A 22700-nucleotide genomic window follows, 5' to 3' on the forward strand; every position below is an offset into this window, starting at 1 on the left:
TCTGAATGGGCTCGGCGCTCGTGGCTACGTCTATTTATGCCCCGGACTCTACCTATCTTAGACAGTGGTGCCACTTTGGAATCGTACCTGTCCGTAACACCTGTCGAAGAGTCTCCCTGGTTGTTTTTCTCGTTACTAGCTATCCTGCACTCCGAAGGGCTCGAGGTTGGTAGGTGTTCTGTGACACCTAGTGATCATATAGTGCACCATACGTCGTTCTGCCGCCACTTTATACCGCTAGGTAGCAGGACCAGCAACACAAATTCGATGAAAGTTAACTGTTTCATGCGTCCATAACAGAGTATTTGTTGACAATTTCTCCATAGCTTACTCACAAGCGCACGCTTTCTCCTCTTGGGGCGTCGTTCCGTGAGGCGCTCCAGTTTACTAAAATGAATTGTTTAAATAAATGCGCGCGTCTGTGTAGGTTGTTACTTAGCGACATCGCTGCTAAATCATCTGTGATTAGGTCTACAACTTCCAGGTAACTTTCATTCAGCCTGAAGCCTGTCGTGTAACTCCACTTACCGAAAACACATGGCGTTGTAGGACATGGTTTTAGTGTTACGCATCTAGTTCTCACCCATTCGTTCACCGCCGCGTGCGTGTATTTTCTTTTTCGCAGGATCGCACAATCACCCTGTAGCGCGTCTCTGCACAATTCATGCGTGCAACGAGGCCTGATGGAGTTTTTCGAGCCCAAAGATAACTGGGGTGCCGACGAAGTTCGGTCAGGTAACGACTTTACTTTTAGTGGAAATTTAAAACCTGTTGGAAGTGTTCCAGCCTGTTCAAGTGGAGTCGCAGATGGCTGCTTAAAGTTAAAAAAAAAACTTGGAAATAAATAACCGGGCTCCAGTGAACGACATAAACACTTAATATTGATAGCGTCGTTGAGAGTGCGTACAAATGGAAAATCGGCACACTTGTACAATATACCTTAACATTTCATTTAGGCAATTGAGTCCACTGCGAGCAAGTGTTTGCGTTGAGTATTAAAGGGCCCGTAAACCACCCAGAGGTCGAAAGTCAGTTGCGGGGAAATTGTGCACGAGAGTACGACGAACACGGAGCCGTGAGAATTTTACAAAACGGTGCAGTAATAGCGGAGTTAGACGCGTTCGATTATCGAAACCGTGACGACCACACTTTTCGCTCTCTCCTGCGCATCCCTCCGCTGGTATGCTTTCCCACGCCGCTTTGCCCTCTCACCTAATGCCCCTCCCAATCTCGCGTATCATGCGTCATCGCCGACGCGCTGCTTGAAACCATAGAGTTTCCCAAAATTAACTAGAGGGCACTCTGGCGCTGCGATCGTTCAGCGACCATGGGAATGATGGGTAGTACACACATTTGCTTAGTCTTCGTACTTGCGTGCGGTGAATCGTACTTGCGGCTTCGTTTATTGCTGGCTACGGTTTGTTTTGAAAGAAAGAACGAACCCTTTTGAACTTAGTGGCTTGATTCGAAGTGTTAAGCCTAAAAGAATAAGGTTGTGAAGTGCAAACGGTGAACATTTGCTAATTTATGTTTTCGTGAAAAAACAGCTTCAAGCCACACGAACACACAGGGTGCCAGAAGCAAGCCAGAAATACGAAAATTAGACAAATGTGTGTACTACCCATCATTCCCATGCTCGCTGAAGCGCCGGGTGTTGCAGCTCCCATAGACACTAGCGCCAGAGTTCCTTCTAGTGTATATCAAGAAACTCTATGCTTGAAACACCGTCTACTTCCGGTTGCCGCGACTCCAACCGTCGATTACGTCAGTTGCGTGCTTGTTAGTGAACTGTGGCTGCCATAATCGGGCTGGTATGGAACCTGTGTTGCGCGCGTGCCTTCAAAGAATTGCCAACGCAATGGACCTGTACAAAGACATGCCGTGCCCCACACGCACGCAGGCAACACGATGAACAACAAGCAGCGTGGACAGCTGCTTGCAGACTGACCGGAAGTCATAGGCTCTTGCTCGACAGCATATTTGGCATATTTGGCTCGGCGTGCCAAAGATGTGGAACAGTGCGTCACGCGGAGGCCCGGAAAGGAGGAGGGATTGCTTCTTGGAATTTGTGGCACGCCAGTGGCTCGTAATTCTGATTCTGCCACGTGTAGAATCGTTGATCGTGGCACTATTCTGCCCATGATTCGTGCGTTTACTTGAAATGCTTGAAAAAATATTGGAGGTGGTTTACGGGCTCTTCAAATACTTATTAAAGTGTACTTTGTTCTGATCCTGATATAAGACAGTTTTTTTTGGTAATGTTAGTGCAACAGAGCTGTGTATCAGCAATACGCTGGGTCAATTGCTTTGTGTGATTTCCTTTGGAGATATTGCGTTAATTTGTTTGAGATTTTTTTTAGAAGATGTGAATGCATATTCTGAAAACACACCACACAAATTTAATCACCGAATGGAATGGCTTCACGAGCAGAGCTCAGGAAGGGAACATTACATGAGTGCAGTCAAACTTAGTTGTAATTTAAGTACCATTGGGACCATAAGTTAGTTTGTTACTTTTAATATTTGCTGTAACAGTGGATGTCAAAATCAGCCATAGTGAATTGGCAGTCTGACAATGTTATGTACAAAAACGCATAAAAACAATAAACGACACTGTCAGACAACGGATCAATTTTGGTATGGTGTAGCCTTTCTTCAATGCCGAAAAAGTTGTGCACCTTTCGTTGTCACAATAACTTCGAGTGCTTTCCCGTTTTGTTCATGCATACTGTCAATTTCAGAAGCTTTCGTCGCACAGTGCAAGAAATTAAAATAAAAAACTCAACTTTTTAAAATGAATAAATGAAATGTTGCAACTTGTTCTTCAATATTTATTTTTTTCTTCTTGATTTCAACTATAATATCCTGCCTACATAGCGTGTAAACAGGATAACCACTGGTCATTAAGGGTAACTGGCTGGATTCCCAAAGAAGGCAAATGCACTAAGGGGAGACAAAAAGTTAGGTGGGCCTACGAGAATAAAATTTTCGCAGGTATAACACGGCAGCAGTAAGCACAAGACCGGGTTGATCGGCAGAACCTGAGAGAGGCCTTTGCCCTGCAGGCTGACGATGATGATTTTTTTTTATGTACCCTTTAAGGTTAGAGCCTCATGCAGACCAAACATATCCTCATTACAGTCTATTTCATGGCAGTTCTCACATTTTCGGTTTTGTTGTAGAATGAATCAATGTCACTGAAATTAAATGGTACCAGCTGTAGTTTGTATTTAGTTCGCTATATCAGATACTTCACTGTATGAGAGCACGTTATAATGAGGTTCCACTGTACTATTGTGGTTTACCTTAGATCATTTTGTACGGATACATCTTGTCAGTTGCTGAAACAGCATAGATTGTTTCTAACACATGCCGGCTTGGTGAAATGGGAACCCGCATGTTCTCTTGCGGAGTGTTTTTCTTGGTACAGATATAAAGGCCAGCTGTAACAATATGACAGTTTCTACGTTTGAACTAGACTTTTTTTGTTGGTGTTGACTTGCTTATCGTATTTCGCTGAAACTAAAAGGGCAATTAAGGAGGTGAAACTGTTTTACTATTAAATGACTCTTTTGCTACTCCAAAATCATCGCACTTGCCACAACAAAGTGATTCGTAAGCAAAAAAAAAATTTGAAAAAAATGCAAGTGGCGTTATCATCCTGAAGTTTCTGCACCAAATGCCATTACGTCACGTATTTTCACAGCTTCTCCTAGTTACTAAGTGGTTCCTAATCAATAAAAATAAAGTACATTGGCCTCCAAAGGGAACATAGGCTTAACAAGTTTAAGAAAATTTTGTTGAGCTCAATGGCATAAATTATTAGGGGGAGGGCAAATCAGAGATGTCCGGATCCCCTTGTGATCAGCCTGGGGGGAGGACACCCGTTGCAAGTGTCCTTCTTTGAAATTTGGCTTTAGGATGTCATATATTTCAGTCAAGTATAACACAATCGACTTTTATTCGAGGCTGATTAATTTTTAAAGTGGACTTGTATTCAATATTCTTCAGCTCTCTGAGACTGGAAATCGCAAAAGTAGCTAGCCCAGTTAAAAGAACACTGCTTAGAACAGTGTGATTGGTAGAGTTTGGAAACCACGTTCTTTTTTCAGACTTTACTTCAACGTGACATTGAATTCTTATGAAAATAAAATACAACCCAGGTTTTAAAAACAATATTGCCACCATTGTCTGATTTGTGTCCGCCCTTGTGATTTTTTTAGATTTATGCCACTGGTTGAGCTAATGTTGAGAAAACATGTAAAATGCACTTTAAAATCCATGATGTGATGCACGGAGATCACGACGTGAAGCCTAAGAATGAAGCTTCGACCTTGATTTTGTTCTCTGTTCTCATAATGGCTGGACTGTGGGATTCTATACAGCACTTTAGTACCTTCGTAAAAGAAGTTTGCAGGTCCCAACAAGCAGTGTCATTCAACTACTGAGTGAGCAAGCTGGACACTACCGAATTTCTCACCGTGTGATTGTGCAACTTGTGAGTGTAGATGGAAATCACCTGAATGATCTCTCCAGGTTGAAATTGATGACGAGAAAGTTCTCAGAGTACAATTTATCACTCTAAACTTATTCATTGTATCTCTTTAGCGTCCTTTTAAAGGGGCCTTGCCACACTTTTTGAGCATGGTCAGAAAACGCTGCTGATCTGTAGTAGAGGGTCTCGACAATACGCGAGCCAAATAATATAGCGCAGCACGTAGCCTGGTATTCACAATAAATTATCAAAGTCGGCTGAAAATTGCTCTCTCTTCTCTCCACAAATGACGGAATATGCCCAAAAATCACACATAGCAAGCCCATCTATCAGCAATTGGCTGATTTGAACATGGCGCGCTTGCTCATTACAGAGATGGCTGCAGGAGACCGCTACTCGTTCACATGTGTGTGCGCATCACGCTGAAAAAGCCATGCATTTGAAGAAAAAAAAGGATAAAAGTTCTCAAGGTCACGAGGCACGCGTGACGTTTTTTTTTCGTGGCTCTGCCATACCTCCCTGCTTAGCTTCCAGCACTTTCGTCGAGACGAGAGAAGAGAGAATGCAATTGCAGCATGCGACAAACCTTTGAAACTCCACTCGTACTGGACGGATTCTTAAAATTTTTGCGGTGCTGAATTTGTGAGGCAATAAGCTCTTCCAGTCTTCCAGGGAACTCATTCCATCATTTCTTGAAAAAGTGATTCAGGACCACTTTAGAGGTAGACAAGAACGGCAATTGTAATCGATAGCTTGTTCATCATGCTTCTTAGTCTACAAAAATGAGAATGAAGGGAACTAGACCTTGTTGGACGATGAAGATGTTGAGAAATATTTGGTGCCAGAGGGTGGTATAAAATTCTTACAGAACTGAAGACTGGATAGTGGGGCTATCTGCTACTTTTTGGGCAATTAACCTTCTAAGGGTGCTGTAAAGAAAAAGAAAGAAACATGCAAAAAAGGCAGATTGTGTTTTTTTGTGTGAACGATTCTCAAAATAGCTGGATTATGAGATTTTTGTCTCAACTCTTTCGTTCCTTCATGAAAGAAGCCTGCAGGTCCCAACAAGCAATGCCCTTTGACTGCTCAGAGCAAGCAAGCTGGACGCTACAAAATTTTTTGGCAAATGATTGTGCAACTGCAGATAATAACCACCAGAATGATTTCTCCAGGGTGTCCAGGTTCAAAGGTGTGCAGGGGGTTATTACGGTGTCTTTAGGCAGAACGTGGTGCCTTCAAACAGGTACTGCGTCTAGATGGACACCAATACTATCACGACCGCACCATACGCAGGGTTGCACCCATGGCTATTGCTGGCATAACACGTCGGTACGGTTGTACATTGTAAGCCCTAATTTCACGAAAAGGAGGTAGGTATAAGTTTTGAGCAAATTGAACAATGCCAGTTCCGACATCATCTTCTCGTCAACAAGATTTCATTTATCTTTCAATGTGTCCTTCTAGCATATGACTGTGTGAAACATTTGAAAGTAATAGTTTCGCAAAGTTATGCCAAATTAAAGATTGAGCCTATATGCACTAGAATTTGTTTTCAGGCATTCAGCAAGAGGGAATGATAACATGCATGAAAGGAGACATATCAATTGTATACGTCATTGGCCGAGAGATTTTTCTTAACGTTAAAATTATAGTAGTGTAGGTAGTGTTATAATGAGGAGACCGTCGGACATTTGTCTGCAAGTGACACTTTAAATAGAAACATCAGAGTGGCTTCTTCCCGATTCACATTCTTTCAAAACTAAATTTCTTCGTAACATTTCAGAAGTGATAAGAGCGAAGCTTGGGCTAGTTGGTACGTAGTCATATTGGCAAGTTTTTTCAGTGCGCGACACATACGAAAAAAGGGACAGGGTAGACAGAAAGAGCACTGACTTCCAACTAACCTTATTTCACAGAGTGGCAAGAATATATATGCCTAAAAAAGGATGATTATAGAACATAAAAATAAAATACATGCCTAATCAATGCGCCAGTATCAAAGCACGTGTGACGGGTCCTCCATTGCCTCAAAGCCCAGCCAGGTAATCACGTTCTGCCTGTGATAAAGCAACCGATGAGGTGCTCACACATTTATCACCTAGCGAGTGCCACCTTACGCATTTATCACCCAAGGAGAAAGATTAGATTTGTCTTGTTAAGCTTAAGAAGCATGCAAAAACTCTTACCGGGGCCATGGGATTTCAAAAGCTTTCAAAGACGATAGATAGCTGCAAAAAGTTTAGCCTTCACCAGTTCTTTTCTACAAGAACTCAGAAAATTGACAGCCCATTGCGGGTCATTGTAACAGAAAGCGGGACCTGGCAAAAGTCAAGAGCACTTTATTTGCAGGAAAAGCTCGAAAGTATAACAATAGACGACCATCTTTTGGTCAAAAACTTTTACGCTGTCATTGACATTCTTGGGTGAACTAACACAGGACTGCAGGCAATGTCTGTGGATATTAAGGATTTATTTTACTCTTTGCCACATGACCAACTACTTAAATGTGTAGAGGAATTCATAGACAGTTTGGGATAATCAGCGTTCCAAACGTGTACTGGTATCTATTACAGCAGCTTGTTAGACTTACTCAGTTTTTATTTGAAGGCCACCTTTGTATCAAGGGATAACAAAAACTACCTACAAAAAAGTGGAGTATGTATTGGTTCATGTTTAGTACCCATTCTCAGTGACATATTTCTAGCACTTCATGATCATGTCTTGCCAAACAAGCTTGGTGACTCTGTAGTTTTCATAGTTGGTCGTTTTGTTGACGATTATTTAGTGTTGCTGAAATGTGATAGTTAAAGTTTCCAGACTATTTTCTCTGACATTTTGACTGTTTTCCGAGAGGGCCTGAAACCACTTGTTCTAACGAATGAACCGCCAACTAATAACCTGAAATTTCAAGATTTGAAGCTTTTGCTAGAATCCTCGCATGTTTGCTAGATATATGAACCAAGAAGCGGCAAGCCACTTTTGGCTTTCAGTTCAACTCACTCAAAATTGTTCAAGCGGAGCATTGCTAACCTCTGCCTTGCCAACGTCTTAATAAAGTCCTGCTCCATAAATGGTGCACCGAAGCTTTGCTCTACAAGTGGAGCTTCTGACCAAAGCTGGTTACCCCGCACATGTTCTCCTTTCGGTGGCGGAAAAGTTGGTCACTGTAGTGAAGCCAGGTGACAAACCGGATAAGCACAACAGTCTCAGAAAGAGCCGGCCTGTCGTACTACCTTACGTGCACGACATCTCACACGGGCTAAAAAAGATTGCTCGAGCCACCAACGTTCTTGTGGTTTTTTCTGCACCAGAAAAATTTCAGAGACTTTGCAAATGGATTACCACACCTCATGCAAATTCTGCCCCGTGCTCTGTTGTGCACAGGTCACGTTACGTCCCGTGCACAGTGGGATTCGTCTACTTAATTTCATTGACGTGTGAGTGGGTCTATGTGGGCCAAACCGGCAGGTGCATAAATGACCGCCTTCGAGAACACCGAGACAATGTGCACAATGTGGTACAAGGGCACCTTGGCATTCATTGCCGAGGTTGTGGGTGCACCCCCCTTTTTGATCAGTGATCTACATTGGTAAGGCATAGGAATCAGCTTACCCGAGAAATTATTGAAGCAGAAAAAATACACTCGCTTGGTGATAAATGCATAAGCACCTCATCGGTTGCTTTATCACATGCAGAACGTGATTACCTGGCTGTGTTTTGAGGCAACAGAGTACCCGTCACACATGCTTTCATACTGGCACATTGATTAGGCTTGTATTTTATCTTTATGTTATGTAATCATGCTTCTTAGGCATATATATTCTTGCTACTCTGTGAAAAAAATTTGTTGGAAGTCAGCACTCTTTCTGTCTACCCTGTCCTTTTTTTCCTTTGTTCTTGCGCTGAAAAAACTTGCAAATATTTCAGAAGTGATTGCTAGAGTGCAATAGTTTATAGCAATCTTTTGATGTTTTCAGCACCAGAGTGCCAGTGCTGGCTGATAAGTAGTACGATTTCACTTATTTGAAAGAATGCTCTCGTATTTTGATTGTTGGGGAATAAGCACATGGCGACTTTTAAACTCGTTTGCTTTAGTTCCATTAGAATATGCCATAAGACACACTCGGTGCTGAAAATAGGCCCCGGAGACCCATTTGACTTTATAATGAGGTGGTGATGTTGCATGCAATGTTCTCACTCATAATTAATTCTTCCCTTCATGCTGTGGAATGATATTAGTACATTTAGAATAATTTTTGCTTTAGTGTCTCTTTTATGACACGGGTGAAATGTGGACTACATTAGGTTCGTTAAATTAGCTTTTCTGTGCCTGTATCAAATAGCATGTGCTGTGCTGCTTGCATTACCAGAAGCTTGAATATCTGGTAATATTAGTAGTTAGCCCACTTTCTGCAAGACTCAGCATGGTGCTAATGGCCTTGCATAAACTGATTCTTCTTTTGTGGACAGGAAAGTCATGGAGCAAAGATGAGCTGCGGATCAAGAGCAACTCGGATCTTCACAAACTTTGGTAAGTGTTGAGCAGCGCTGTGAGCTCATGGTCTAGACTTGTTAGTTCAGCTTTTGCTGTTTTCTTGTGTCACAGTAGTTGTGGGTGCAAGCAGAAAAAGGGGGAAAGAGACATCTGTCGATAGTCAAGTTTTCAACCCACCACTCGCACAATAGTCTCGTGGTTACGGGGCTCGATTGCTGACCCAAAGGTCGTGGGATGGTATCCCGGTCGCATTTCAGCAGACATGAAATGCTAGAGGCCCATGTACTTAGTTTTAGGCGCATGTTAAGGAACTCCAAATTGGAGAATTTCTGAAGCCCTAAACTACAGTGACCCTCATAATCAAATCATGGTTCTGGGACATGATTCCTAACAGTTATTATACTAATATTTTTCAACCCACATGGTACTTGGATATAGGTGTATGTTAAAAAAAAAAACACCAGGTGGTTGAAATTAATCCAGATGCTTCCACTATGGGCTGCTTTATAATTATTTGATGGTATTGGCTGCTAAAACCTGAGAATTCAGTTTTCCGTTGTACTATCACTTGCTTGTGGTGGTTTTGTGATTGGCTCAGGGGCATATCCAGCCACTCATTTTGGAGGGGGGGGGGGGGGGGCAGTTGCCTTAAGTAACACCACAGAGAGCGAGGTGTGGTCATGACTTTTTGTTTATACTTACAAAAAACCCCTTCATAGCATAAATACTGTTAGTGGGTGCTCACAGTGCTTTCACTCATTTCTGCCATTTCGTGATAGGAAGTAAACTACCAGCACTTAAAGGGGTACTGACACAAAATTTCGGGGGCGAGATAGCCTGCGGGGTCGATTCTCATGAACATTCGTATATCATCTGCAAGATATCAACAGCAAATATAGCTTGGAAGGTATTTAAAATTAATTTTGAAGTTTGCGTGAGCGACCGACTCCATAGCGCTATAGACAACCTCGGAGGTGACCCCGAGGTGACCCCCTACTTCCCTCACGTCACCCCGCTGCGGTGAACAAAACAAGTTATGATGACGTCATAGCTATCATTTTTCTTTTGCCGCGTTAGTTCCCGAAGTCAATATTTCTCGGCGGCTGGTCGCGAGTGCTTGGCCGTGCGCACACTTAGGAAGTTTTGTGTTTGGTGACATTCCAGTGCCGTTTCCTATTCGAAAGTAATTCTTGATGCGGATCATGCGGAATTGCATCACAGTTCTGTGTGCTGATGTGCTCAAGAGTTGCACACGCTAGGTGGCGACAGTTGCACTTAGTTTATGGAACTCTCTCAAAGCGAAACTGAAACTGATTGATAATGAGGGGCCTGTAATTAATTATCTATTGCGTGCTGCAGCAAATAATGTGTCGTGTCATGACTAACAGCCCTACAGCAACAGATTGCAGCAGAAAAACACGAGGCCGAATTTTTTGTGTCAGTGCCCCTTTAAGTGTTGGAGAAGGGGTGCTGACGCAGCCTTTGGGGGGAGGGGCAATCACATTGCTGTCCCCCCACCCTTGGATCTGCCACTGATCTAAGGTGTTAGGGGCCTGTAATTAATTATCTATTGCGTGCTGCAGCAAATAATGTGTCGTGTCATGACTAACAGCCCTACAGCAACAGATTGCAGCAGAAAAACACGAGGCCGAATTTTTTGTGTCAGTGCCCCTTTAAGTGTTGGAGAAGGGGTGCTGACGCAGCCTTTGGGGGGAGGGGCAATCACATTGCGGTCCCCCCACCCTTGGATCTGCCACTGATCTAAGGTGTTATAAAACACAAGGGTGCAAAAATTTGCCTACCTCTGTATTATTTATTTTCTATAGTAGCTTGTAAAAACTTAAAATCTGATTTTTGACTTCACAATTTAATACATCGTGTGCTGGAAAACATAATGGTATCAACAACACTGAAAATTTTTTTTCACTGTTTGGAGCTCAGCACAGTTTTGTTTTTTGCTGTTGGTGGCTTTGCATAAGTTTGACGTTTTCGTATGACATGTAGCTGGAAGCTTTTTTCTCTTTGCGGCTCTCTGTAGGTACATCCTGCTGAAAGAAAAGAACATGCTCCTCACCATGGAAGAGGCCGCGAAGCGTGAAGTGGAGCTCTTCCCAAACCCTGAGCGCATCGACAAGGTTAGTCTAGACACGCAAGTGTGCTACTATGAGTTGCCACATACAACCAGCTTCACCAGCATGCAGTGTGTTCAATCAGCATGCAGTGTGTGCCGGTGTTTCCCACTGTAAGATTGCTTGCAGTGGGCACCAAGAGACAGAAAAACAAGAAAAGTGGCCTGACTAAGGTAATTCACCGCATTGTTTTGAGACAGATTTGTTTGTTGAGGCGCTAGTGCTACCAAGCCTGGAACCACCGGGCATGTAGGAAAGGGTGTTTCAGCTCCAGAAGCGTCGTTGAAAAACTGCGTTGGAATGCAGCTTGCTGTAAGGTTCTCCTTCTTCTGTCTGTCATTCCCCATTCATTGAGATTTTATCGTAAGTTGTCTTCGTGTTACGTGCCACGACAGAACATGCTTTGCAAGAAAAAATGTGGCACTTGAAACTAATTTTGAGATAAAATTTAGCATTTTGTTGATTAATGCAATTAAATCTTGATACATCATCAGCTATTTATTGGGCTAACTATTGCCTTCTCCATTTTTAGTGGACCGGTAGCAAGTAGTCGGATTTATCCAATTTTCATAGTGCATACCTGTTTATGATGGACTGTGATGGCGACGTGACACATCTACGAGCCAATACCCTGCGATGCTTTGCTCCTAAAAGGCTTGCTATGAATTGTGTTCCTGACCAAAGGCACTGAAATTTTGCAAGCGTGTTTAAGAATACCCAAGGATTAATCTATATAATGCAGATTATGAGCAAAAATTAGGTGTCAGGGCCCCTTTAAACAGCTTTGCAAACAAATCGTATTTGGGAGCCTCAAATACAGTGTAGACCACTTATACACTAACTGCTTATAGTGGAGAACTGGTTGCAATGCGGTCTTTTTTCGACTTTCGTTTACTTTCCATGGAACCGCACGTATAAGCATACCGCTTATTGTGCAGTCCCCCGAAATGAAAGACAGGTTATAATGCGCTTGCCAAAAAAGATTTGTGACATTCGCGGTAGAAAGTGCGCATAAAAAAATGCGCCTCTGGGAGCGAGTGATGAGGTGGTTACGGAGGAGGAAGGGACGCGTTGGGAAGGAAAGAAAAAAAGAGCCCGGCACGCTGCGCAGCCTTGCCGTCTTTGCACCAGCGCGGACGCGGCTGCAGATAAGGACGGGATCGCACATGTGATCCTGTCTCTATCAACAGTTTCCTGCTGAGAAATGCATTTTCGTTTTTGAGCTTGCTACAGATATCAGGTTTGCTACCTCGTCTGTAAATTGAAAAACTTTTACAGTTATTTGACACGAACTTTCACTTTTTCTACCAGTACGTCTGTGGTCTTTTGTGAGTTTGGCAGGTTTGTGAGCTTGGCAGGAACAATGTGCCTGGCAGGAACAGCATGCGTGGCGCAAACTTCGCATCACCCACACTGTTCTTGGTTCAGTGCTTAAGTGCAATCTTCTCGACGACAGATCTTAATGTCTTGGACAAACATCCTGCTACAGCATTCTGAACAGCAGTCTAGGCCTAATTGGCATTGGATGTGTTTCGGTAGTGATCACGTGCTATTCATAAGCTGCAGTACGGAATGAACGAAGCTCGTTGCGGAGGCTGCAATTGACTGGAAGGGATGCATATCAATGAAAACGAGGGTGGCACATGTAGCGCTCGAAAAGTGATAGTTTGTGATTCGATTGCGATGTCTTGAAATTGGGTGCACGCCCTTCAAATCAATTTATATTGGCCTCTTTCAGCATGTGAAATTCTGGATGCAATTCGGCATCGTGTCTGCGTAATGTGAATAATCGAGGTGGTTTGACAAGTAGTTTGCGAGTTTCTGCGATGGTCTTGGACCTCCCCCCCTTTATTTGTGTTCATTTTGTTGCCAACGTGCGGCTTCGGGCGCAGTTTTTTTTTTTTTACATTTGGAAATTTAAATGCTTGTATAAGCAACACACATTGCATGCTTCGGTTCTCGGACACGCGAGTATGCATGCCCAACACGTTTAGCGCAAGTGCAACCCTTAAAAAAGGATGTTTTGCCTATAGTGCGGAGATTCGTGACTCCCGCGACTTATGTTATAAGTGGTCTGTACTGTACTCAATCTAAATTCATTTTGACACTGTCATTTCAAAATTGGCTGGTGAAGCGCTTCTGCACCAAACTGCACTTGTGTGCAACGAGGTGTAGGTAGTTCAGTGCCTTAACCTATCTGTTGCTGCCTATCATCACTTACCAAATGATGGATCTTAATTAGCAGTGAATTGCAGCTTTTTTTGATATTCATTAATCTTGTTCATTTTTATTTTTTGTCATGGCTCAGGGATTAAGCCTATATAACCTGTATTTGTATTGATAACAATGAAAAGTTTTTTGATTATTAAAGCACCATGGGCATTATAGTAGCGTGGTCCACATTGTTACCTTGATGACTTTCAGATCAGGATGCTTTAAAACACTTTCTGTGAGTCACTCATGAACGTAATGGTTGAGTCTGACACAGACACTAAAGGCTGACACAACTCGTTCGAGCAGATGCTCACTTTTTCAAATATCTTTTGTATTTGGGCTTTTGTGGTTCGGTAAAATTTCTCCAGACTTTCCAAGTCTCTGGCTCTCCACTGATGTACCTTGGTCAGTGTTTACTGACAAATGACATGTTGGGTATTCACAAATGCTGTCTAAATTCAAGCCATCACGAACAGCTAGTTCGAAAACGTTTGAGCAGCTTCCCTTCTGACCTGCCACTTTTGCTGCTTCTCTAGCTTACTTGATTTCTTTTTCTGGAACAGCATCTGCTTTGTGATTATAAAGGATGATTAGTGAGTTTTAGTATGGTGTAAAATGCTCACGTTATCCTTAGCATGTATTTAATTGCCATTGCTGAAACACAGCGCTGCGCGTCACAACTTAGTTATTTAGCATAGCAGATGGGAGTTCAATGATAGCGATAATGTATACATGTTCAGCACCATCTAGCTGTAGAAATGCGAAGTACTGACAAGTCTATGTTGTACAAGCACATTTCATTTTGTTTTGCCATATTCACTCCGAATGAGGCAGCACTAAAACAACATCCAGAGGCGAAACAAAAAGTGCAGTGCTGTTGCTGAACACACCGAGACATACAACCACAAAAGAACTTTAACTAAATGACTGTCATTGATAGTAAGGCCCAATTTGGGTAAATATTGCTACTCAAGTTGTGGAACATTGAGAGAATAGCACAAAACCTGAATCACTCCCCTGGAACGCCCGTTAGTGCGTATGTGCATGGATTACACTCCATAGCAAAGTGTTTGGTGGATGACTGCTGGGCAAGTGGCTACAAGACGGTGCGGAACCATGGTCACAGTACTGCATTGGGAAGGAATTGGGCTGGTTCAGAAATGTTGCACTTATATGTGTTATGCATTACTGTAATAAGAGTATAAAGCTTTTTCTAAATTTTTTAAAATATATTTCTCCCCTGCTCTCTTTTTCGATGGGAGCTTGCAAGATTTTCTGTAATGAATAGGTCGCAAAGGCTGTCCAAGTTTGTAAGAATGTAGCTTAGGTGTTAAGTAGCATTTTCTGATGAAGTGAAGATGAAAGCTCAGGTAGAGGCACTGCGGGAGTAGCGTGAGCCCTCTGTTTTTTTTTCCTTTGATTGGTTCAGTGACTACAACTTCTTCATGTTACCTGACCAACCTAACTGAACTGTTTCAACCTAAGAATAACGTTTTCATTCATTCCACCTATTGCAGTTACACCTCGACATATCACAATTCCTCCCGTTATCAAAATGCATCCAGCTTCGGCTATGCCACCGGCTCATCAAGGCACATCAGAGCAGCGCGTTCTGGCTTCCATGTCCATTTCGTCCACAAGTCTCCAAGGCTGGGAGGCCGAGAAGAAAGGCTTGAAAACCTGCAGGTTCAACTTTTGGTCACAGCAGACTTTGTTTCATGCAGTGGGGAAATATGAAAATGCTATCATGCTTAGATGTAGGTGCAACTTAAAGACACCTGGTCAAGAGTTCAATAACAGATGAAAGTTCATCTGGTCCATAACATGATGAAGTTGCAGTCACTGACCCGATTAGGTATAAAGGGATGAAGGGAACTCTTCATTTCAACTTGGTCAATGATCACAAGTTTTTCGTTGTAACGATCCCCACCTGGTCATGTCCAGTCGGGAAACAACACTTCGGTGTATCTTGGAAACACATTGACATTTCTAGCAACTGGAACGCTAGGATTAGTTATAAACAGAAACCATTTGGAATGCACAAAGAATGTGATCATGAGGCATTTTATTGTGACGACTTGCAGGTTAAGGAGAGCATGAACAACCTGGAGGAGGTGGTGCGGGAGCGCAACGAGGCTTACCACTTGCTCGAGATAGGAGAGTCCGGAGAGCAGCCGTGGGTCCCCAAGGAAAACATCTATGGCTTCGTGCGCGAGTGAGACACTATTATACCACTACGAATAGACATCACTCCAAAGAGCTCAACTGCCTTTCTGAAACTGAAAGTGATTGCACTCACATTTCGATCAACTGCAGGCTTGTGTACTGTGTGGTAGAAGAGCACATGAAGGAACCCATTGCAGTCAATGTTGTCTGAAGTTCTCCACTATGGGGTCTCTCACAGCCCATGTGACATTGTGACAATAAGCCGCGAAAGCTTTCTAAAGAATACCATCCCAGCTGGGCTCATATTTTATTATATCTTGTTACTGCTCATTAGTATAGACTATAGTGAAAAAACATTAGGTTTATTACCCTTATATCTCTTTCAGGTGCCAGTTAAAATGGTCTGTCTGAAAATGTGTCATTTTCACTAGGCATAATTATAAGACACTAAATATTACATAGCAATAAAGAAAATTAAGCAATTTATTGCTTTGCAGAACTTTCAGAAATTATTGTAAATTAGCATGCAACTAAACATATAGTTATTCTGTAGTCAGTTAGATTCATTTCTTTTATAAAGAGAATCAAATATCAGTCTAAAAATTAGGGATGTGCGAACATTTGAAATTTTGAATATATTTGAAAAGTTTGATTTGCACTGGAATTTTACTATTCGAACTTTCCAAAGTACAGTCAATGTTCGATTGGCAGTGGCCCCTTCAGATTTTCAATATGCTTGACCCCATCACACTCTCCTATTGCAGCAAGGCTGCCTCTCGAGCTCTGCTACACTTGCAGTTGTATTGACTCAAGAATACGTCGTTTCTAACATGGAAATGATAGATGTGACGGGGGAAGGGGGTGGCTCAATTAATGCTGCTTTGTACCTGAAGTTTGGGCAGGAAATCCGAAAAATTGGACGCCAAAGATTTGTAGCATACAAGATTTCAGATGTTCTTACAAAATATGGACGTCTACCAGGCAGATTTGAAACTTTGAACTCTGAGGGAGCACACCTTTGTCCGCCACATCAGTTGAGCTTCCATGGAAGTTCAAAGAGGAACAGTGACGGAGGAAGTAGCATTTCTGCCATTAAAGAGTAAAGTGTTGTTGGCAACAAGTAGGTTGCTCCAAATCGTGTACATAAATACAATTCGGCCTCTGCGTTCGGCCTCATTTTTGATAAGACAACTATAAAACACCACCCGCCTGTGTTTCATCAACCTAGCCAAAAGAAACACTTTCATGTTGTTATTTCATAAGAAATCCCTAAGGAATCTTCTTCAACTTTTTTACTACAACTTTGCTTCTAAGTATTAAAAAATATTTCTAGAAATATTCGAGAAATATTCTAGAGTATTTTATTCGGTTCACACTCGAAATTTATTCGAATTCTTCGCGTCCAACGTTTTGCAATACCCTCAGCTCTACCCATGTGTGTTATCCTCCTTAGGGCATGGAATTTTAAGGCCCTTATACAGCAACTTACCATAATCAGTTTGCATATCTCCTGACCCACAACCTGGTGCTCTTTGGCCATGAAATGGCCCTTGTGCCATGAAACACCATATGTCATCAGTACTCACTGCTTCATTTTGCAAGAAAACTTTATTTAGCCATTCCAAAGCTTTGTACACCTAACCTTAACTTTTTTGGAATGGTCTGGTGCAATTCTTTTTGCAAAAAAGTGTATATTGATTTGTTTATTTTCCAAGTCTGAGTGATTTGTTTTTGGCATGCAAATTTCAAGTGAAGTTAGACATTCCCGAAGTTGAACATCTTCCGATTAGTTCATGATTTTCTTCATTGTGTCAAAAAAACAAACATAGTTGGCAAAAATTGCTTTTCATTTGTTTTAACACACGTCTCTAGAGCTGTGCTCACATTGTGAATGGAGTTGTAAATTGTAGAAATTTTGGCGTTTACATTGCTCTTATGCAAAATAAGTCATGTATCTACATCTTCATCAAAAAAGTGCAAATTCATTGCTTCTATAGACACTTGTTTGACGTTTTTCTTCATACTTTCAATAATTCAGCACTGGGTTAATTTGAGCACTTCTTCCGGTCCCGTCAAATCCGGAGTAGTGAGCTTTTGCTCTATTGATGTTAAAAGATGCTGCTCTTATAGGAAAAGAAGCTATGAGAGAGCGCCTAAATGTTTGGTTATATATTTGGAATTTGATTATGTATTGAAATTTACTATACAGTCGAGCCCACATGTAACGGCCCCACTTAAAATGAACTTTCGCTTAAAACAAACAATATCCACATGACTCTGAAAATATACATTGTTTCAATGGCACGAAATCCCACTTAAAACGAACGTCTCTGAGCGCCGCCGATTGTTTACAGCGAACGGAGTCGGCGCTCTGCAGACTTCCCGGGAATCCATTTTCGACCACCGATCAGGCATTGGCGAGGGGCCCATAGATTGTTATTGTTAAATGCTGACCCTGCCTCTGCACCTTTCTAGTTGCCGCTCTCCCCGACCGCTTTTTGCTACACACCCCTCCATCCTTTGTCCCCCCGCTACTCTGAGCACCCCGCATTGCCAGACGAGGCCCGTGTTTTCACACTGCCACTGATTTTTCGAAGACCAGTTGGCTATCTCCCTTGTTTTTGATCGCTGGTACGGTCGTTGGCATCGCCGGCCTCGAGTGACCAGACCATTTGCCGACATCGTCGGCCACCGACTGTATCCGATCGTCTGCGTCTTGTCTTATCGTATCGTTCGTGTGCACGCGCTCACGCTACGTCACCGACTCTGATAATTTGCGATTTTTTTTGTGTTTAGTACCTGTTCTCGCTCACTGCGCACTCGGCTCAGCATGCCCTCCGCACGCATGCGGAAGCCTAAAAACAGCTGTTAATTAAGTCGGTGAGGCCTCGCAAACTCGCTGGCGCAACAGAACGATTCTTTGACCACGACCACCGATGCACTGCACACTACTGTGCGCTGATCCAGGCGGCTGTGCTTTGCGCGCGGAAGCACTCTTTCAAGTTTTTTTACGTGTGCGTTTCGCGGACATTTCAAGCAAGCTACCCGACCTGCCTCCTTCCCGCTTATTCAAGGTCGCTTTCCTGCCGTATCTTCCCCTCTCTTCACCCTATTGAAACTCCTTGCCCTTCTCTCGCAACTCTGCTCTCCTCTCTTGATAACAACTCCTTTGCCCGTCTCCACCGCTCCATGGTGCCAGCCACGCTGACTCGAATTCAGAAGTTTTGTTTTCTGACTAGAAACAAGCCCAGAACTGTACCTCGCGTTCTGGCACCTGTGTCGCGTGTACGCGTCTTGCTCACTCTTGGTGTGCATGTGTGGTCAGGATGGCGGACGGGAGGCCTTGCACGCTTTTTCCTGTCGCTCAACAAAACATTGAAAGTGGGACTGCTTGGCTTGGGCGTAATTCGCTCGTTAGGTGCTGCATTGCGGAGCGCTTACTCATAGCTGTTGACCACCTGGCAGCCAACTTGCCGCTTCGGGTGTCCTGGTATTCAGCTGCGGAGATGGTGAATATTTCGTGGGGGGAGGTGACGGCTACATGCGCACGAAACTGTTTTCGCGAGGCCGACTTCGTCGACGTCGGGCCCGATGCTGAGCCTCACGCTTCCGAACAGGACCACTGTGGCTGTGATTTGTGGCAGCGCGTCGTCGACTCCGACATGAGAGAGTGGGTGGGACATCTGTTGCAATGGTTTAATTACGGCCGATGATGATGCCGACATCGCGGAACCGTGCACGGATTAAGGCATTGTGAATGCAATACACGGCAAGAGCGATTTGAAGCAATGGGATTGCAAGAACAACGAAACTTTGGATCCAGTGCCTTATGCAGCTTATGCCACGGGCCTCGGCGAAAAGCACGCTGACATTTGAAATAACTCCAGACCACCCTTATCGCTTCTGCTCTTCGAAACACGTGCGTCACCGACTTTTTTGGGGGCAAAAAAACTTGTGTTTTCACTCGCAACTTTTTTAAAAGCTGTGTTTCATTTACCACGAACTTCAGGATACAGCGGACGAATGCCGCGTCAGGCTCAGGTTTGTTATAAGCGGGCTCGACTGTATTGAAATGGACTTCATGTGGTATTTTAGTCATGAATTTCAGCTGTGGAAAAATTCATTATCCTTTAGAGCTTTTTTTCTCTTATGTATGAAATGGGCCAAGGTGCATTGACTCACTTATTGCACATTTGGTATTAGAAATTGCACTTTCATACCAGTGCACACCATCGCTATGATCAGCGGCACTGATGTTTCTGTATTTGGTGGCTTCCAAACGACACATTGTTTTGTTCTTGCCACACAGCTTTGCCCTGAAGGAGCACTTGATGCCACGCACGTGCAACCCCAAGGGCTACTTCCGGCTCTGGCGAGACAAGGACTTGAACGACTTCCTCCGGTTGTACCGTGAGAAGATGCAGAAGCGCAAAGAGTTCTTTCACCGCACGAGCAGGAACCGGATAATGCAGATCATCAAGCGCTTTCCACATGTGGACCGTTCGTTGCTGCGCGATATGTATCCAGACGTGGACATTGACAAGCTCGAGAAGATTATGCAGGAAAAGATTTACATCGCCTACGAACAGCAGACCACGTGAACTCACTTCCCAATTTGGTAGTGTGGAGATGTCAACTGAAGTTAGCATACTATTGAACCTATATTAAAAAAAAATTGTGTGAATAACAAGGGAGTGGTTTCATAAGTCAGCACTATAGTAGAATACTTGACTAGAGAACTTAAAGAGACCCAAGAAATTCACTTGCTTAAACAGGAGAAAAGAAGCAAAAACGTTTATTCAAGAAAAGGGGTTTGTGTTGTGGGCCCATCTTGGTATGCAAGTCCCATATAGCTGTGCTGGCTGTCCTCAGTTTAGGGCACCACAGGGCTGACGCTTCCGGGGTGACCTTCCGGACGCTACCATGTCGTCGCGGCCGCAATCGTGGAAAAGCAACGTCGAACAGCGAGCCTCTTCTTCCAGCGCGCCAAGCTGATGGCATAGCAACGAAGGTCCCCGCACCACAGCTGAATTATGTGCTGCACACGCAGCACACATTCTGCTGTCGGTGCGGGGGAATTTCAGCGCCGTGCTGTCAGCTTGGCGCCCTGAAGCGAGGCGCTCGCTGTTCAAAGTTGCCTTTCCGCGATGGCAAAAGCGACCCCACTGCAGGGTCGGCTAGGTGCGAAGTATTGTTGTGTGCCACGACAGTACACACAGTACCAAGGCACTCAATCCATCTGTAAAACTATCGGTCGCCAAAGAAGTCACACGAGAGAGAAAGAAAGCAAGTGTGGATTGCCGCGGATAAAAGAATAAGGTAAGTCCAGCTCTGACCTGCCTTTCATTTCCATTGTCTCAATTATTTACTTGAAATCATTTGTTTTTACTACCTGAATCGTATACGTGGAACGTCCATGCAAAATCTGCCGTAATGATTGCACGCTGTCTCCTCGCTCCGTGAAAGTTCAGTTCTGGGTATATGTTGAAACATTGTGTTTAGATTCCTTGTGTTTGTGAGATATTGCTGTCATTGCTGGATGTTCACACTCACATTCGTCGTACTGCGAGTACCTTTGCATTGTTGGTTGCTTTCAACTGAACAAAACACATTGTCAAAGGTTCGCCGCCGGCAATTCATACATCGGGAAGGATGCATCATTGCGCCGGAACAAACGTCCAGGCTTTGCAGCAACTTTTGACATCCCCTTGCTGGTTTGTTCTATTTTGGTCTCTTCATTGTAGTGGTATTTATTCGAGCCACTGAATCGAACTGGCACCTATCTAATAAATAAATTATAATTGTCACATTAGTAGTTAGTTGTCCGGTATTTTTCTCATGTGTGCCGCTTGCAGGCCTGTTACGATTCATAAAGTGCTTTCAGTGTGGGTTTACGTGTGCACTAATTGTGCGAGCTCATTGCGCACCCAATATCGCATCGTGCATGAAAAACTTCACCTCTCACGCTGAGCCGCGTTCACGGAGCAGGCCTTACACACCTGTGCAGTCGATATTTTTATAAAATAATAGAACAAGTGCGACGCGAGAATTCAAAAGAAGCAATAAAGAGAAAACAAGATGTTCAGTTCAACTTGCTTCGCAGTGGTTAAAGTCAAGCTAGCTGCCTTGCAGCTGAGGAAGCAGATGATGCTCCAGTGGTATGTACAAAGCAAATGACCAACTTTACCAGGTTTTTTAGGGCTATGGCCGTGTCATCCTTTCTTTTTGATACGCTGCGAAAGTTGTTCATGACGGTACGCGTCTGCTACTACCAGCATTCACACCGAAACAACAATTATGTTTTTTTATTGCCGACAACGTTTATCATCGATCACTTGCGTGGTTTCTTTTTGCACTGCATATAGACCATTAGTATACTTAACGTATCACAGAAGGAAACTTACCTCGACCTATCATACACGGTAATGTGGCGGACATCAGAAATGCATTTTGCATTCATTCCGGCGTCATTGCCTGTTTCATAACGCAAGTGTGAGTAACAAAATTTTCCTCATTTGATTATGTTCCCTTTTCAAAGTGCCTATACAGCTAGGATATTTTTTTAAAGCGATGTGCAGCTCTCCAAGTGCAGTGCTACGGCCCTGCACGTACACGGAAGCGAGCTGCAGCACAGCGAAAAAAAGGAAAATGCGCCTCGTACATCCGCAATTGCCATTTTTCAGCCAGAAATGGCGCTGCTTGTCCAGAGTTTCAGTGTCACTAAGGGTTGCTTTGAGTTCCTCTAGCTATGGTGTTCCACCATGGGGGTCCCTCGTATCACATTTAAGATACTCCATTTGAATGACCGAAGGCTTGACAGTGGTACTTGTACATGGAGAAGATGCAGTGTAGCTATGGTGCTCCGCCATGCGGGTTCCTCGAATCATATATAAGACACTGCATTGGAATGGCTACAATGGCATGATAGTGGCACTTGTACATGAAGAAGATATACTTATGATGTTCAACCATGCGGGTTCCTCGAATCACATATAACACACTCCATTGGAATGGCCACGGTGGCATGGTAGTGGTATTTATACATGAAAAAGCTATAGCTATGAAGTTCTACCATGCGGGTTTCTCAAATCACATATAAGACACTCCACTCCATTGGAATAACCAAGGGGGCATGGTAGTACTACTTATACATGGAGAAGATATAGCTATGGTGTTCTACCATGTGAGTCCTTCGAATCTA

General features: G+C 43.4%; 1 protein-coding gene across 1 annotated transcript; it reads left to right on the forward strand.

Annotated features, from left to right (window-relative positions):
• Nucleotides 1–309: 309 nt before the first annotated feature.
• Nucleotides 310–20189, forward strand: mRpL47 (mitochondrial ribosomal protein L47). The gene is made up of 6 exons (XM_037422297.2): nt 310–484; nt 626–735; nt 8966–9026; nt 11029–11125; nt 15418–15548; nt 19809–20189. The coding sequence occupies exons 1-6, from the start codon at nt 393–395 to the stop codon at nt 20098–20100; spliced, it is 783 nt and encodes a 260-aa protein (XP_037278194.2). The 5' UTR covers nt 310–392; the 3' UTR covers nt 20101–20189.
• The last annotated feature ends 2511 nt before the right edge of the window (nt 20190–22700 follow it).

Source organism: Rhipicephalus microplus, chromosome 3, assembly GCF_043290135.1.
Source record: "Rhipicephalus microplus isolate Deutch F79 chromosome 3, USDA_Rmic, whole genome shotgun sequence".
Taxonomy (NCBI): Eukaryota; Metazoa; Arthropoda; class Arachnida; order Ixodida; family Ixodidae; genus Rhipicephalus; species Rhipicephalus microplus.

Bases quoted from the DNA above. Each gene is read 5' to 3' on its own strand.
- mRpL47 (XM_037422297.2), top strand. From the start codon at position 393: ATGAATTGTTTAAATAAATGCGCGCGTCTGTGTAGGTTGTTACTTAGC. The intron at 9,027-11,028 runs GTAAGTGTTGAG...GGCTCTCTGTAG, and splicing joins TCGGATCTTCACAAACTTTG to GTACATCCTGCTGAAAGAAA. The intron at 15,549-19,808 runs GTGAGACACTAT...CTTGCCACACAG, and splicing joins ATCTATGGCTTCGTGCGCGA to CTTTGCCCTGAAGGAGCACT.